Source organism: Parasteatoda tepidariorum, chromosome 11, assembly GCF_982258835.1.
Source record: "Parasteatoda tepidariorum strain Cologne lab strain chromosome 11, Ptep-v5.0, whole genome shotgun sequence".
Taxonomy (NCBI): Eukaryota; Metazoa; Arthropoda; class Arachnida; order Araneae; family Theridiidae; genus Parasteatoda; species Parasteatoda tepidariorum.
In genome coordinates this window covers 87,440,255-87,458,521 of record NC_141765.1, presented here as the reverse complement: position 1 = coordinate 87,458,521, position 18,267 = coordinate 87,440,255, and the positions used below count along the sequence as shown (strand labels likewise).

Below are 18,267 nucleotides of genomic sequence, written 5' to 3'. Positions count from 1 at the left end.
TAAATTTTTTAATTGCTTAAATATTTACTTTTAAAATACAGAATCAAAGTTTAGTTTTAAACTTCTAGTTTTTCTTATCTATCACGTTAAGATGTTCGACCTGTCAAGTATTTTTTACAATAACAACGTAAGATCGTTGTCCGTTCGAGCGTTTGCGGTTTGTGTTTCTAAGCCGGTTTCTTGTTAGTAAAAAATAGGAAAGGTGGGGGGAGTGGATACATAAAAGAAGACTTAGGATGATAGTCTACTCATTCTAACTTCATCTGTTAATAATATGGCTCATCTAATAGAGTTTACTATAGGCATCCTTCTTTTGATTATTACGGAAATTGCAGCACAAAGTGAGTATCACGTTTAAAATTACTCCAATATTACCATAAAGAGACAGCAAATAGTTTACTTATTTCGAGACGCGTTATTTTGTTTTGCATAATTTTATTATTAAATTAAAAAGCAGCAGAAAAATTAACTTTGTGATGTGATTTTTTAACATAATTTTCTTTAAAAAATAAGAATTTACTCCTGCCTGTAATTTATGGGTTTTTAATGAGAATTGGTTTTGTCTTCAAGTGTAATTAGGTATTTGATATAATTGGTTCCCTTAAAATTAGTTTTAGGGAAATAAATTTCTAAGAAATAGAAAAAAAAGTAATACTTCATAAATATTCTTCCTTTTTTTTAAAAAAAATTATTACTAACATGATCTTAATAGGTAACAATTTTCTTACTAATAAATAAAATTGAGTTTAAGTCATTAATTAGTTCAGTTATTACTAAATTAAAGATCAACAGAAAATGAACTTTGTGATGTCAACCTGTATTTTTAACATATTTTTCTAAAGAAAAAAAAGACTTTACATCGACCTATAATTTATGGGTTCGAACAGTGGTTTGATTGGTTCTTCAAATATAGTAAGGCCTTGATACAAATAATTTTTTGGAAATTAGTTTCAATGAAATAAATTTCTAACAAATAATAAAATTATTACTTTAAAAACATTTTTATTTAGAAAAAAGAAAAATAATTATTAGCATAATCTTAATAAGTAAACATTTTTTTACTTTAAAGCAAAATTCAGTTCACGGCATTAACGTTGTTACTCATTAAGTGTCTATTAAATTTCATTTCAAATTTTGTATGCTTTAAAATAAAATTCATTCAGCGCTATTACAATTATTTTATACTTTTCATACGACTTCTACACCATTTGAAGAAGCGAAGTTGGAATCGAAGTAAAAGGAACAAACATATATTGATGATATCAGTCAATTCAACGTACTTCGATTCTTAAAATAGCATAGAAAATGATATAAAATGTTGCTCTTTCGAGAAAAATACGTTAAGACTTTATAAGACAGTTGGAAAGTTTTGTCACACAAATAAAGTTTATAACTTGTTAAATATTAGAACTAATGACTAATATAAATTATTCAACCTGTCAAATATTTTATACATTATTCCTATTTTATACATTATCATAAGCTTTAAAAATTGAGGAATGATTTGTGCAAAACAAATCTTCGCGATATTTTTAAATTTTCAGTATGACAAGTAAAGTTTATTTCCAAATTTGCTTTTGTCTGTATTTTCTAAATGAAATTTTGTAAAATAATGATTGGAAATTTTGTTTGTGTACTTTAAACTATAACTGAATTTAAGAAAACAGCCCTTATTGTTAAATCCTTAGTATATGCACTTACATCGATTGTGCTATACATTAATGCAATTAATATAGTAATATTTTTCAATATGATCGAAGGAACATATTTTAAAATATATTTGGAACACTGAATTGAAATTAATATAGTTTTTCCTTTCTTCCCCTGAAACTAACGTTGTCATCATAATTTAAGTAGCATGACAACTATATGACGGTAAATCAAATAGTTAAGCTGGTCTCCGTGTTTCTGCAAGAATAAATTTAGACTGACTATTTCTGACGACATTACGTGTAAATTTGAAGTAATTTAGAAATGATTGCTCAATTTAGACGAATGTTAAGGAGAAAAAAAAAGTACATGCATGAGCACATAGTTCTGCAAAATCACAATTTCCCAAATCACAATTGAGAAACAACGAGCTATAAGTCCCTTATTTGGGCGACATGGTTGTAAACCGACAAAATATTATCGCTGATTGTCAAAGCAGTATAGACTTTGGTTCAATGGAAGGAATTTAAATGGTTGGAATGGATTGACTAACTTTGGATATAGACTTTGATTGACTTCAATAATATATTTGCAACTGAGAGTTCTTAGGTAATGGCCATTATGTTAAGATGTGAAGGTAGAAATATAAGATGTGAAGAAGAAATATTTACACTTTAAATGGGTCACCGATTTATATTTTTACCTTCACATATTAAACATAAAATTACTTTTATGCATTGTCATTGACTGTCAAAGTAGCATTAACTATGTTTCAATGAAAGAATGTGATAAAATTGGGTAAATGTGGTAAAATGTGGGTAATTTCAACATGATATCTTAGAAAACGGCATAAAAAGCATTTACTTTTCAGTTTTGTATTTTTTACTAAATGTGTAGTAATAAAAATTATATTTTTGAAAACCTTAAACCCGGTAAACCGTTACCATATGAACAGAAAAAATTACCAAATGATTGTTTTAAATACCATAGATTTTGGTTTTATTAGCGCGAATTATATTTATCTATCTATCTATCTATCTATCTATCTATCTATCTATCTATATATATATATATTTAAATTTTTTTACTGGAAATATCATTACCATACAATATGGTAATTTTACCAGAATTTTTTTCTTCGTGTACCTCAATATTTTATGCACAGAATTGCCGCCTCTTCATTTTGATTTAACTTCTAGATAAATGCTGCAGATTACTTTTGCTTTTTTTCCTTTTCTTATAAAGAAAAGCCTCTCTTTTAGGCTGCGGAGTCACTAGATATGGAAATTCTACAGACAGCATAAGGATTGTTGGTGGACGGTTGGCTTCTAGAGGAGAGTTTCCATGGCAAGTAAGTTTTTTTGTTGTTGATTTGTACATCAAAAATTAAAATAGCCATTAACATTTCTATAATCGTCTTATTGCCGTAAAATTTATTTCTTGGAAATCTGTACTTACATTCTGATGTTGAAATATTTATTTTACAAAAGTAAAATAAAGAAAAGTTGAAAGTAATCGATTTTCTACTATCATTAAATGTTCTAATATCGGTAAAATGAACATATTTTTAAATTTGTTAAGTTGAAAGTTAGTCTAGAGCCGGGATAGCCTGGTTTGAAAATCGCTGGACTCACGATCGTGAGAGCGGGAGTTCGAGTCCAGCCAATCGAGTCGAGCCAATCGACTCCCTGTGAAGTAAATGGTGACGGGTATACGTTAAATCCGTCTGGTCACAAAGTCCACCATGTTCCCATAGCAAATTTTACCTCTGGGGGTACTGAATTGGAGATTAATCGTTTTCTGGTTCAGGTCGAAATAACGATGTGTAGAGGAATGAATGGATGTATAAATAGGTCCGCCCTATAAACGGGTGTGACATATGGGTGTGACAGAAGTCTATCTTGGTCACAGGTGGCGCCACTGGTACACAAGAACAGTCGAACCTCTTGTCTTAATGGTGTACGACAACAACAGCAATAAAATTAGTTTATTTAGCTTTTATTATTTGTTGATAGAGTCTTAGGAAAAATACTGAGAATAAGGTTTTCTTGGCGTAAGTCTTATAAAGACTCATAAGATCACGGAAATTGCTTAAACTAAATTTAAAGGTTGATAAATAAGGAAAGAAGTTTGAGTTGAATACATTTTAAATTTTTTTTTTTTGTAAAAGAAATTTACTGTTTTCTGTCATTACGCTAAGAAAACTCCTTAAAAAAAACAACAAACACAAATATTTGCAATTACGGACTGAAAAATTTCTTAAATTAAGATAGTTCCATAGGCTTTGTAGCTTTCAGAATCGACACTGCAGTGAGAATTTTAATATCCAGTTTTCAATAAATGCCGTTTTCTCATAACAATTTTGTTTTATTTTCACAGACTTGATCAATTATACAATTCTCTATCGATGTATTTAAAAATTTTACTTCACAAGCAAATGAAAAAAAGTGTAGCTTCCGTTGCACGTAAGATATTTTTAAAAAAAGCGTTCTTATAGCTATTGATCGATTTCATGATAATTATAGATTTTATCACTTCGAGTGTGTCATTATATTTATCAAAAAATTTTACGAAGACATCAGTTGAAACTTAAATTGAAACTTTACATATATATATATATATATATATATATATATATATATATATATATATATATATATATATATATATATATATATATATATATATATATATATATATATATATATATATATATATATATATATATATATATATATATATATATATATATATATATATATATATATATATATATATAAATATATATATATGATCATTTACATACACATTCATAATAGTTAAAGAAGATTTTTTTTAGAAATATATAAATATGCAAATTATTTCTCCCTTAATTGTTTCATTCAATGTTTATTTAACATTTTAAAAAATAACTTTAACTTCAATTGAAAGCTCATCAATGAATATTTTCAAAACTAAAATATTTATTCCTATGGCATTAAAGCAGAAATAAGTTTAACTTGAAGGCTACTTTACTTTACTAATTGCTTTTTTGCGCAAATTTATTACGCAATTTTTGATTATAAATAAAACGGAATTATTTTGCGAAAAATAATTATAGATATAAATGAAATTAATTATAATTTTTGTTTTTAGGTTTCTTTAGAGTTGAACCATCCCCAAAAAGGCAAAATACCCCATTTCTGTGGCGGTGTGCTAATTGACAAAGATTGGATTCTCACAGCTGCACATTGTGTTGTAAAGTGAGTTCAGTCCTACCAATTATACTAAATGTATGATACTTAATATAGCATAGTTTGTTTCGAAAATTATGTTTTTCCCAACAAAATATGACTTTTTTTGTTGAAATATTGTTTTTTTTGATTGAATATTGACTGATTTATGTAAAAAACACTTTCATTAAACAAATGAGGTTTGAAAATACACTGTTAGAATTTTCACTGTTAAATTACGATAAAGTTTGTAATCTGTCCATCCTATTAATAGTAGTTTACGGAAAAGAACTTTTTTTACCTTCACTGTTTTGAAACCGTTTACAACTAGTACGGTTAAAAAATCACGAATACAAAATTATACGGTTTTTTGAAACCATTTACAACTAGCATTGTTTCTAAACCGTAAAAACGAAATTTAATTGCACATTGGAGCTAGGCCTTTCTTTAGACAATTAGTACTGGCATTGAGTTAGGTTGGAGCTGAATTGTGTTCTATCAAATGAACCATGCAATGAGGTTTAAATAGTTTATTAGGTGGTTTCATATATCGCAAGAAATGAAAAATAAGCCCTTTAAGCAAAGCAGTTTTAAGATGCGCAAAAGAAAGTATCGTATTCTATGTGTCCAGGGTCACTAATTGAAAAGAGTAGGACACTGAAAAAACTCGTCATGAGTTAAAGGGAATTGAGGAAACATAATGGTGCCATCACTAGGACTCGAACCCCCCTCTTTCTCGGTCATGAGAACCAGATTACCCCTCTCGGATACAATATGCACATGGAACTAAGCGGCTTCTATAAAAAGGGGTTGGTGCGATAAAATTTTGGTTGATTAACTGTCTTAGGTGAAGGCTGTTAATAAACGGGGTTTCTCTCAATTAATAGTTTGAATACCATCTGATTTATGTTTTTTTAACTGTTTTGTTTGAATATGGTAAAATAACAATTAAATAAATTGTTATTTAAGCATTTTTTCTGAGAAATTTCTAACAGTGCAGTTTCTAACATCATATTATTATGTGTGCTAATAGTATATGAGTTATTATTTTTTAAAATAATAACTAATATACTATCAAAAAATAATTAATAATAAAAGAATAATAATAATAATAATAAAAAAGATTAATAAAAAATAATGATGCATAATTAATTTTTCTAAATGTTTATAAACTTTAAAAACGATAGCATTTTTCAAATTGTATTTTTATATATGGCAGGGTATTTTTAAGGAGCTAGGTATTTTTAAGGAGGTATTAGTTAAGGAGCTAGTTAGATTTTCCGACTTATAATTATCTCTTTTTAATTGAAACGTGTTACACTCGAAACTCGTTACATGGAGAGGAAAATCACAAAAATCTCCACCGGTTAGCCTGACGGCACGGGGACTTTAACTCACGATCCGTCTTCCACTTAGGATTTTTTACGTCAGCTCTGTTGTTGGTGCAAGGCGGATGCGAAATTCGTATCGAGTAGTCTGCATTGGGATTCGAACCTGGTTCACCTCTTTGGGAAGCAAATGCTCGATCCCTAGAACGACTCGAAAAGGACTGTTTTATTTAAAAACCATCGCTAAATAGCAGACCCAATTTTTGGTTTACGACTACCAATGTTCAAATCCGTAGCCTTGTAATAACCCAATCCAGAAGACAAAAGTATTGGGAGAAACCTGCCCTCGTGGAGGACTTTTTGATTTAACAAATCTTCATTTGCGTTATATGGTGAGGAAAACCACGAAAACCTCCCATGCTTAGCCTGACGGCAACGGGACTCTAACCCATAATCCGTCTACCACTGAGGATATTTTACGTCAGCACTGTGGTCGGTGTGAGCCGGGTGCGGAATTCGTATCGATCAACCATAGCTGGGATTCGAACTCCGTTCAGTACATTGGAAGGCGAACGCTTTATCCTCTGACAAACCACGGCTTCGAAAAAGGATTATAATAGTGGGCTCTTAAATGTTGAAAATAGCGTGTGTATAACGTATGTGGATTTAGGAGGCATTTTCAAAATATGGTGCCCCGAAAAGCACAAAAATACATTTTATTATTACCCCAATATTAAATGCAGTTATCACAGTTTTACTGTCACGTTGTTATTTTTCTGATAAATAAGGTATTTTTTCCTTCCGTGTTCCTAAAATTCTCAGTTGGTAAAAATACACTGAAGACTTCTCATGTTATGCAGATTATATAAGCAACACTAATGTGTACACGGTGAATTTTTTAAATATTAAATTATTGGCTTTATATATTTCCATAAAGACCACCCTTATTACGCAAATTTAGAATCCTTATCAGAATTGAAAAAAAAATGCACATTTGCGGATGCTAACCAATATTTGACCAACGAAAAAAAAAAGATTGACATTTGACCAATTTCAGATGTAAAAGGCAGTTGTAATAGATAGTATTGGAATTAATTGGAGGTTTAAACTTGAAGATGTTTCGAATAACTTCAACTCTTTCGTTTCCTACTTTCAACTCTTCTCGTTTCCCCTCACAATCAAACCTGTCTCGTTGTTTAATACTTACACCTTCCTGTATCATGATTTGTCAAATATCGAAAGAGTTTTCGTTTTTTCTACGGTTAAATATTAATTTCCGACACCTAATGTGCATATTTTTTTGTTCTCATTTTTGATGAGGATTCTAAAAATACGTATTAGGGGCTGTCTTTACTCTTTATTGAACACTCTGTATATCGTGCCTCATGAAATTTATAAGATATTCTCGATAACTCTGATATTAGTGTTTAGTTGGCTCACATAGTCATTATACACACACACATACACAAGCACACATACGTCACTCAGCCATGGCCAAGCCAATGGCTCCTATATCTGAAAGCCTCCACACGGTTTTTTGTAGGTAGTCCTATCAGGCCACTATGAAGGTAAACAAGTTTGCGAAAGAAACATTTAATAGAAAATCTAGTAAAAATAAGATAGTGGTAGCAAATATATGTCGAAAAATTTGTTTAATTTTTTAATTTGATTGGTTTGTCTTATTTACTTGCCAACCACTACAGATTCAATTCTCAAATATCTAATATATATAATTTCTCTCAATTACTTTTAAAAGAGAATTTGGATTCATGCGCACAACTGGTTCACTTTTTAGACAGTTTGAGCAAACTACTTATAAAAAACCGTGTGGAGGCTTTCTGATGTAGGAGGAAATGGCCTAGCACGTAGTCCCATTTTTAGGACTCTATCTTTTAACGGCCTATTATAGGAATGTCGAGTAATTTTGACTCTGGTCAGATGTCGTGGATAGCGTCTAAGCTGGTACCTCTCTCTCCTAATCCCACATCACAACCAACTAGAGCTCTTTCAGCCACGACAGATTTGCTGTGCACTCTGCTGCGTATACCCGTCGGTTGTTTAGTCGACTGTTAGGATCGAACTCTCTACCCTCAGCTCTCCTACTTGCGGTGTGAGCTACGCCTTAATCTACTGCTCCACCGGAGCACTCATAGTCATTTCATTATACATAGGCACTTTCTTATGAATATAGAGTTAGGAATTTCAAGGGTCTTAAGCTTGTTAAACGGGAACCATCATATCTCATGCAAAACATTAAAAACATTTATGATATTTAGAATTATTTTCATTTGGGACGTTTTCAAGACACAATACAAAAAATTTCAAATTTAAAGTTTATGATTTAAACATTAGATATTATTTTATTATTAATTGTATAAACATTCAACTTTGAATGATAAAAATTATTAATATTCAAGCTTCGTCTTCTTTTTGTGCTGTCTTTTGAAATTGATGATAGAAAATTTGTTGAGTAAAAAAGTGGATTTTGGGGGGTTCTTTAAAGCTTCTATTAAAGTTCAAATTGTCTATAGTGTGAAATGGTTCACTCAAAGCTTATGAAAGACTATAAATGAATATTTTTAGAATGAATATTATACATTAAAATGAATATTACATATTATAAATGAATATTATATATTATGAATATACATGTGAATATTTATAATTATTTATTTGTATTAAAATAATTTATTTTATCTTATTTGCTACTCTATTGAAGGGTTTGGGAAGAAAATAGTGATAAGCTACACTTCTTCTAAAAATGACATTTTTGCATCAAAATATTTTTTTACATTGTTTCCAGATAGATATTTTACAAGTACATTTCTTTTTATTAAAGCTTTTAAATAACGTATCCTTGAAGAGTTTGAAAATGTGGCTTATCATTAAATTGCTCTAAATTCTTCAGTTGTCTAAATATTGAAAGTAATGATTAAAAATTTCAGCCCGTCTTTTGTGTTACCCCATCCATCATATTGGCAAGCTCGATTGGGTGAACTGAATTTAAAAGATCCTGATGGCACAGAAAAGAAAATAGGTATTTCTCAAATTTACCATTATCCATGGTATCATGGCTATGATTCAGATATTGCCCTCATGAAATTATCTGAATCAGTTACGAATAATGAAAACATTAAACCAATTTGTTTGCCCAAAGAGACTGATACGTTTCAAGGAATGTTCTGTAAGTTAAAACTTTTGTTCTTGTTGCCAGTATAATAATTTTTGTGCATACAAATGTAAAAAACATTATTTTGTTGTAGGCACTGCATCAGGATGGGGCAAAGTTCAAATGAGTAAGTCATTTAAACAAAAAATTTCTTTGCGTTTTAATTTTTAATTTATCATGAGTTTTATTTAGGCATTCATTTGTAATTGATGGCGTTCCGTACACGGTGTTCATGGAGTGGCACCAATACACTGTGTTCCGTAATTTCCACTCTTAATATATCCATTTTCAAAACCCTTGTCAAAAATAAAGTAAACAATGCCTATACTTTATAGGTCACAAATTAATATTATACAAAGGGGAAAAAAAACTATCGAAATCTAGCAAATCACTACACTGTTAAAAATTTCTCTGAAAAAGTGATTATATAACAAAATATTTAATTGTTAGTCTTCCGTATTTCTTGAAAACAGTCAAATAACCTTAAAAAAGATAGTATTCAAACCGTGAGAAAAATTGTTTATTGACTGTTTTCACCTATTATGATTGAACAACTAGAATTTTACCTACTCCGACTAAGCTCACAGGCAATGAGAATCGAGTGCACGTTCTCATTGGCTGCAAGCAAGCAAGCATCGCAGCAAGCTGAAAGCTAAGCTGCTTGTTAAAGATTATGAATTTATATATATTTTTTCCATCATTGGATGCTTAATAATGTTATAGTAATAAGTTTAAGGTGAGCAGTTTATGATGTCTCTTCGTTCTGCTGTTTACATGTTTTAGCCAAGAGGGCTAATCTGCTAATCTCATGACCGGCTGAACGGGAGTTCGAATTCCATCCTTGACACAGTGATATTTCCACCACTTTTTCAACACAGGAGGAGTTTGTAGCGTCCTGAATTGTTGGAATGCGAAACACTCATTCACATCTAGATGACAGCACTACAGGTCTGCTTAACACAAAAGTGTCTGTTATTTCACATCTCAAACGGTAGATGGCACCACTATATAAACTAATTTAGCTTCACTCTACGGTTCACTTGACAGAACACAGCTTAACCACAGCCTTTACTCAGTGTTCAGTGAAATTTCATTTTTACGTTTTTTTTTCATCACACCAGTTGTAAACGGTTTTAAAACCATAAAGATAAAGAAATGTTCCTAACCTTAAATTTTACGGTTAATTTGATGGACACACTGCTGTCGGTTATTTTAATGTAATTTTAGAAATTCAAATGATTCAAATTCTGGCAGTGTATTAGAGGTAAACAGTAAGCAGGACTCAGAATATAAAAACCAGTTTGATTACTGGAATAAAAAATAGTTGAAAAGTGATGATTAGAAATACTCTAAGATTCTTAAGACAATCAAACTGATTTTTCTGTTTCTCATTCTATCTTCCTCACTAGTGATTTGACAGATTTCAATGTAGAGCTTTCTTAACTCTTGCATAAATATAAATTTGTGACTCCTAATATGGTTACTTTTTTTGACTTCATGTTTGACGAGGACATTAAGAGTTCTCAGTGATGAATAACCTGTATTCTAACTCTTTAACCATGAATAATGCCTTAAAAGGAAAAACAAAACGTATTTGTTATAAGCATCCTTACCCTGCTTATAACATAGAGAGTGCTTTCGAAATTCTTCTGATCAGTGAAAATCTCTTTAAATCGATTTTGGCCAACTATTAGGTTGGTAGTGATGAAATATCGGATTTTTAAGCGAATATATAAAACTATATATCTTTTTTTCAAAAACTCTTAATTTGATTAAAAGCTGCTCCATTTGCTTCAATACACTTTTCTTAACGAGATTTTAATACTTACAGTCCCTGGCCTAATTATCAGACCCACTATAAGATTCTAAGTAAAATCTTAACTATCAGTTGATACTCTACAGCTTTAATGTTTTTATGTGACTGAAACCGGTTTGCACTTGTTTACGCTAGTGTATCAGTTGGTCAAATTAGACGATATATTATATAAATATAGAATATTTATTATATCAAACACTATATTGGTATATTATAATAATTAGGTCAAATTATTTGACGAACTGTAGTTTTTTAATAATTACATGATTTGTACGAGTTTATATGCAATACTATTATAGCTAAACCCACATGTAATGGGTTTTTATTCAGGGGATTTTTTATAGACTTATATACTTCCGATTTGTATTTATTTTTAACTTATTGCATTGCAATGTTAACCCATTGATACAGGAGCTTAAACAAATGCATCCGAGTAAAAACAATAGAGCTGTATAGTATCACTTGATAATTATAATTTTACATAGAACCTTAGAGTGCTCTTAATAATATGAACCCGGACTGTAGGTGCCTGTCTTCAAGGAATTCTAATCTTTAGTCTACTCTTATATGGAATTTTTCAGACTGTCATATATAATATTTTTCACATGGTTCTCCCAATAGTTTTTCCGATTGTGTTCTTAGAATAAGCTTATTAGTTGGATCTTTTGCCAAACAGGGTTTACTTTTTAAAGAGTTAGAACAGTTTTTCAAGCTAAACAGTATGGAAATGAAGACAGTCTGAAATATTTCATATCAGAGTTCAGAAGATCAGTACCATATCAAAAGACATGCATCTACGCAATTAGGGAAAAGTGTATTGAAACAATTGGAACATATTTTGATTCACTAAACAGCTTTTGAAAAAAAAAATTAGTTTATGCATTCACTTAAAAATCCAATATTTCATACGTACTAACCTAATAAATCATTATGGCTGTTAAATTATGTGAAGATATATTTTAAACCATTGAATGGCTAACAATTGGGAAGCTTTTAAATATTCGTCTGATTTCGACAGTATCTTTATCTGTATATGTTTAACCATTTTTTTCCGTTTCGGATCTGTATATCTTTATCTGTATATCTTTAATATTTTCCCCAAAACTCACAGCAAGGATTTTAATTCGATGTGAACAAAAATAATTATAATGTTTTTGCAACTATTTTATATGAATATGTAAAATCTTAGATAAATAAAAAATATTATGTTCTACTTAGTTTTTTTTTTAAGAAATGTAATACATAGTTTTAGACAGTTTTGTAAGTACTGAAGAAAGCTTACAATATTCATATTACTTGCAAAATTATAATGAATATTTATAAATATATTAATAATACAATAGATTTGAGACCATTTTGATATAATTATTTAAAATAAATAAGGAAATATTATGATTAGATAGTTTTTTATGAGATGGTTCCTAAAGCATCTGAATAAAATCAATAATACTTAAAAAAATAAAAATACTATTTAGTGCAGAGACACGTGTTCCATTTTCATTGTTAACCATTTTATATATTTTCATAACTCATAAGATGGGTCATATATCTTAATCTACATATCTTTTATATTTTCTCCATTGCTGATAAAAAGGGATTTGGTCAGCTTTTAACACCATTTTAATAATTCAGTGAAATTCTCGTATAAAACAGAATAGCATTGAAATATTCATAAAAAGTTCTTTTGTAGATTAACTTAAGAAGGGATAAGAATATCGTTCTATAAAATTTTTACACAAATTAGACTTATTTCAGCAGTCAACATACAAGATATACAGGTGGTCAAGTTACGGAAGTTTTGATCTCTTTTTTTTAATATAGGATAAATTCATTTCTAGGTAATACTACGTAAAAAAGTTTCACGTATCTTAACAAGAAAATATGGTGGCAACTACTTTACACCAAACTGGTGAAGTAAAACGCCACACATAACTCTTAGATCTAGTTTTTTCACTACAACAAGAACCCAAGAATAGTTCCTGATGTAATGAAACCTATGTTCTTTTGCGCTCGTTTGTTACTCTGTAGCATTAAAATTCACAATTACAGAAAGATATATACATAGAGTCTGTTAAGTTATTTTTAAGATATAACATAAAGCAAGAAACATATACACAGCACGTAGAGAATATTAATATGAATTCGAATTAGGCTTAATAAAACCGAAGTGGTTAGAAATGAAATATTATGAAATATTTAATACAGCTACAGGTAATTAAAAATTAAAATATAATTATCCTTATTACGCAACTAAAAATACACAGATTTATTTTAACGACAAACTTTTGTTTTAGTAGTTACTTTATAGAGGCGTTGAAGTAAACAACAAACATACAACAACTCTAACTCAATGTAAACTAACTACTGGTGATATCTAAAGTGTGCCAACGTTTGCTGTTTTCAGAAGCGAAAATAACTCAATAGTTGTTAGAATGCGTGTAATCTTTGCGTAATGTTTTTCCACTTTAGTTGTTTAGATTTAACTACAACCTTTTGTATATGAAAAGCTTATATGGTGTTAACTTGAAATAAAGTGATCCTTTTTGCAATTTTTGAGTTGTTTAACATCAAATTTGAAAAGATATTACACCACTGTTTTTACAGAGTAGAGGTCAACTTAGACTAGAGGTCAGATTACAAGGGTAGTTAACTTTCAGGTTTTGCTGTATTTGCTTTGATATAATTTTGTAAGATGTTAAGTAAGATAAGAAATATGCTAATCGCACATATTATTATTATTATTATTATTTTTAATTAAATAGGTTCTAAGGCATCGGAAGATCTCCGAGCAGTAGCCATTGAAGTATTCGACAACACTAAGTGTCAAGCATACACAACGAAATTTCGAATACCATTGCAAATTTGGCATCTATGTGCAGGAACATTACATGGTGGAAAGGGCACATGTCAAGTAAAAAAATAATATTTCCTTCTTTTTTTAATTGTTGTAATATTGCTTGAATTTTAGAAACCTCAAGACCACACCCTTAATATTTTAATAAATTAAAAAATCAACTTTACGCTGTATACAGAGTGTTCTCACAACCTTAACCTTGATCTAAAATTTTAGAATACATGTTTAGAATAAACTTTCACATATTAAATGGTCATAACTAATATTCATCAAAATACTTTAATATTTTAAAATATCGAAATTTCAAGTAGCAGTTGCATAGATTCAAGCCAATTAAAATGCAATTAATCTATTAGATAGAAACTTTGTAACACATTTCTTAGTGAATTTAACGAATTCAATAGCAAGTTTACTTCACTTAAAAATTACAGTTTTTTCTAAGGTTTTGATTTAACTGTTAAAGTTTCTTCCACGAAAAAATGTTTGCCAGTAAATTAAATGTAATATGCCAGTAAATTTTACCACGTATTATAAAACCATACTTTATTGTTAATTTTACTAAATTCATTACCAAAGAGATTCGGTAAAAATTACCGAGCTATTTGGTGTTTCCACAGAGCAAGATACATTATAAATTTTACCATATTTTTTTCTCAACGTGCTTACATTACTTGTAGTTACTATGTCTAGATTGTTTTTTATTTCTCTTAGTTTTCAACTAACGTTACTCTTAGTGTTTTGTTATAAAAGTAAAGAGTGTCCGAAAATATTTCATGATTTAAATTTTGCCCTTTTTGCTTTATAAAATAGTGTCAATGAAAATAATAAGTGAAATAAAGTGACAACTAAAAGTTCTGAGTTATTAAAAATAAAGCACCATATGAAAAACAAAGTGTTCTCATTGTTGAGCACATTGTTGTGTCATATTTTGCTCATGTAATTTCTCGCTTTGGTGATCAGATAATGAAATTTAAAGCTGCAAGACTTTTTTCTTTGTGGTTTTTTGAAGTCAAAGAACTATTTCAACACGCCCTTCAATTACAAACGCATCGAAAGATCTATATGTTGTTCATCTTGAGTACCGTTGCAACGAAATTAAGAAACATTATTAAAAACAGTCATTAAAAACTTCTACAAAACAGGGAGCATACGTAACAACAAAACTCCTCTCCAATCCAATTTGCTGTTTCATGCAAAAAACATTACTGTATATTTTAAATAGAGAAAAACAATTTGGTAAAAGTACCGAACTGAATGATAATGGTAAAAAAAAATCACAATTATGGTTAACGAAACCAAAATTTACGATTTTTACGATTAAAAACATATACGATTAAACCATTCATTCGGCAATTTTCCGTTCATATGATAATGGTTTAACGGAAATTCTAGTATTCAAAATTATAGTTTTTATTTAGACACATTTAGTAAAAAATACAAAATTGAGAAGTGAAGTTAACCGAATAAATAGTTTTTATGACATGCTCTAAGGTATCCTGATAAAATTGCCTGATTTTACCACGGTTACCAAATTTTATCACATATTATAAACCATATTTTATTGTAATTTTTACCCAAGATCTTCAAAATAAAAGTGTCGAACTTTTTGGTGTTGCCATAGAATCATACTTTTCGTCGTCAGTGAATAGACATTTCCATGTCTTTAAGTATGAAATGCATTTTTTCCGAGTATCAACTTCTTTGGTGTCAGTTACAAGCTTAAATTATAGAAATGATTACCAGTTACAAAAACCTGGTCCTTTTAATATCAGATACGAACAAAGTATAACTTTGGCAATATGTAAGTTTTTGAAGAATAGTTATTCTGCCCATTCACGAAAAAAAAATTATAAACATAATTTGGTTTTTAACAGCAATCATTTACTTATGAAAGAAAGCTCAATTTGAATGTTGAAAAAATTAAGAAATTTGTCAATAACTAATGAATTATTCTTTTAAATTTTTTTTAAAAAACTAAATTTATAATGGCTTATTCCATTTTTATATTTTTTGATTAGAAAAAAGATGCACTAAAAATTACATAAATGAAACACGACCTTGATCAAAGCGTTATATATACTTATAATTTATGCTTGTAACATTTATGCAATATAACTGCGTATCTTGTTTTATGATGTAAACTGACAAAATGACCATTTCCTTTTTCAGGGAGATTCAGGTGGTCCATTAGCTTGCAAAACAGCAGATAGAGGATGGGTTTTAGCTGGCCTGACAAGTTTTGGATCCGGATGTGCCAAATCCGGCTTTCCGGATGTTTATACTCGAGTTAGTTATTTTTTGTCATGGATAAAGCAAATGAGAGGTTATTAATTGTCTAACAAAAATAACCGGGAAACTTAAATTATTTCGCTTTTATTGTACCGAGCTTTTTGTTGCAGGAACATCATTCTTCATTATATTTGATGAACAAATTTCGTATACATTACGTATTACGTGATATATATGCACTATTTTCGGAAATATATCGGAATTCATTTCTATTTAAAACATATGGTTCCTCTAATGTGGTCAATTTAAATGTTTCTGCATGTTGTTTAAACCATGAAAATAAAAAAGAATTTTTTAGTTGCAATCTGATTTTTGTTTGTTTTTCGACGTACATGTACAGTTGACTAAAGGAAAAGAGAATTATTTAATTTTTTGGACGTAGCATTTAATTTTTGAGAAGTGAAATTTAGAATATAAGAGTAAGTTTTTAATCAGAGATGATGTTTGTAGAATATCTTTATTTTATTACATATATTATTTTATTAATAACCTATAAACTATGCAAAGTAAACACTGTAACATTATTGATTGAAGGTTTAAATGAAAAATCATTATTTCACAATATTTTCGATTTTTTATACAGTTAGGCTTAGTCTTTTACTAAAATAATACTTATTAATTAAAATACGATGAAATTTCTGTTTTGTTTTTACAATTTTGCGCCATGATCGCATTTTACAAGATAAAAAAGACCGTAAGCTTCTTATTTGCGAAGTGATTATTGCGATTCAACGGTATGGGAAAAATACTAACAAATTTAACAAAAAATTTACGAGTAGTTTTTTCACTGCCGGTAAAATTTTTGGGGAGTAAATTTCGTTGCTTGTGAGAGAAATATATGTCTAGGTTAAATATCTATTAGTTAACTATTGATTTATTTAATTAGTTTCATATTTTAATTACTATGTGTAATTTCACACGAACATGTCTCTAAACAAAGAAATAATATATATTTTTCAATCTTTAAACATTTTTTTTAATTTAGTACACTTTACCATAAATGTACGGAAGTAGTAGAGTGCAGCCTACTTTTTGAGAATTTTTTTCTGACTTCCTAACGTCATAATGCATAATAAGAAAATAAGGGACAACCTGTCTTTAAATTTTCGTAATTGTTGTGGAATATACTGTTAGAATTTTTTAAAAAAAATGTTTAAATGACAATTTATTTAATTGTTATACTAGCACATTCAAATTGTTAAATATTAGAAAAATAGTTTATTGATTGTTTTCACTTAATACGGTAAAACAACTAGAATTTTATCCCACAGACAATGAAAATCAAATACGCGTTCTTTGAAAGCTGGAAGATAAGAAATGAAATAAGGATTAAAAAACGCATGTATTTTTTTTCCATATCATCGGATGTCTAACGCAACAGCGGATGCCTAATATCCTTATATTAATAAGTGTCAAGTGAACACTTTATGAAGCCACTTAGTTCCTTGTAGCTGGTAACTTGTTTTAGCTGAGAGCGCAAATCTGTTAATATCATGACCAGCTGAACGGGGGTATGATTCCTAGCGTTGACATAGCAATATTTCCTCCATTCCTTTAACGCAGGAATGTGTATTATTTCTTATCTCTCACAATGGATGGCAACACTAGATAAACTAATTAAGACACATTCCAATGTTCACTTCAGAAACCACAACCTAATCACAACTTCACCCTAATGTCCAGTTAAGTTTTATTTTTACAATTTTGAAACCTCGCTAGTTGCTAACGGTTTCAAACCAGAAAAGGAAACTTTACGGTCAATTTGAGGGACAGACTGATGCCGGATATCTTACCTTTTACCGTAAACACTAGTTTTATTGCCCGGAAATTTGGAGATCTTTCTCTCGCTATATATGTATACATACATACATATATATATATATATATATATATATATATATATATATATATATATATATATATATATATATATATATATATATATATAT

The 18,267-nt window shown here is 29.3% G+C and overlaps 1 protein-coding gene across 1 annotated transcript; it reads left to right on the top strand.

Annotated features, from left to right (window-relative positions):
• The first annotated feature begins 203 nt into the window (after positions 1 to 203).
• On the top strand, positions 204 to 16,622 carry LOC107438527 (trypsin-1). The gene is made up of 7 exons (XM_016050835.3): positions 204 to 341; positions 2,913 to 3,001; positions 4,786 to 4,892; positions 9,136 to 9,374; positions 9,454 to 9,486; positions 13,938 to 14,086; positions 16,199 to 16,622. The coding sequence occupies exons 1-7, from the start codon at positions 275 to 277 to the stop codon at positions 16,358 to 16,360; spliced, it is 846 nt and encodes a 281-aa protein (XP_015906321.2). The 5' UTR covers positions 204 to 274; the 3' UTR covers positions 16,361 to 16,622.
• Positions 16,623 to 18,267: the final 1,645 nt, after the last annotated feature.

Excerpts from the sequence above, each read along its gene's own strand:
- LOC107438527 (XM_016050835.3), top strand. The coding sequence starts at position 275 with ATGGCTCATCTAATAGAGTTTACTATAGGCATCCTTCTTTTGATTATT. Across the intron at positions 4,893-9,135 it reads GCTGCACATTGTGTTGTAAA|CCCGTCTTTTGTGTTACCCC; the intron begins GTGAGTTCAGTC and ends TAAAAATTTCAG. Across the intron at positions 9,487-13,937 it reads ATGGGGCAAAGTTCAAATGA|GTTCTAAGGCATCGGAAGAT; the intron begins GTAAGTCATTTA and ends TTAATTAAATAG.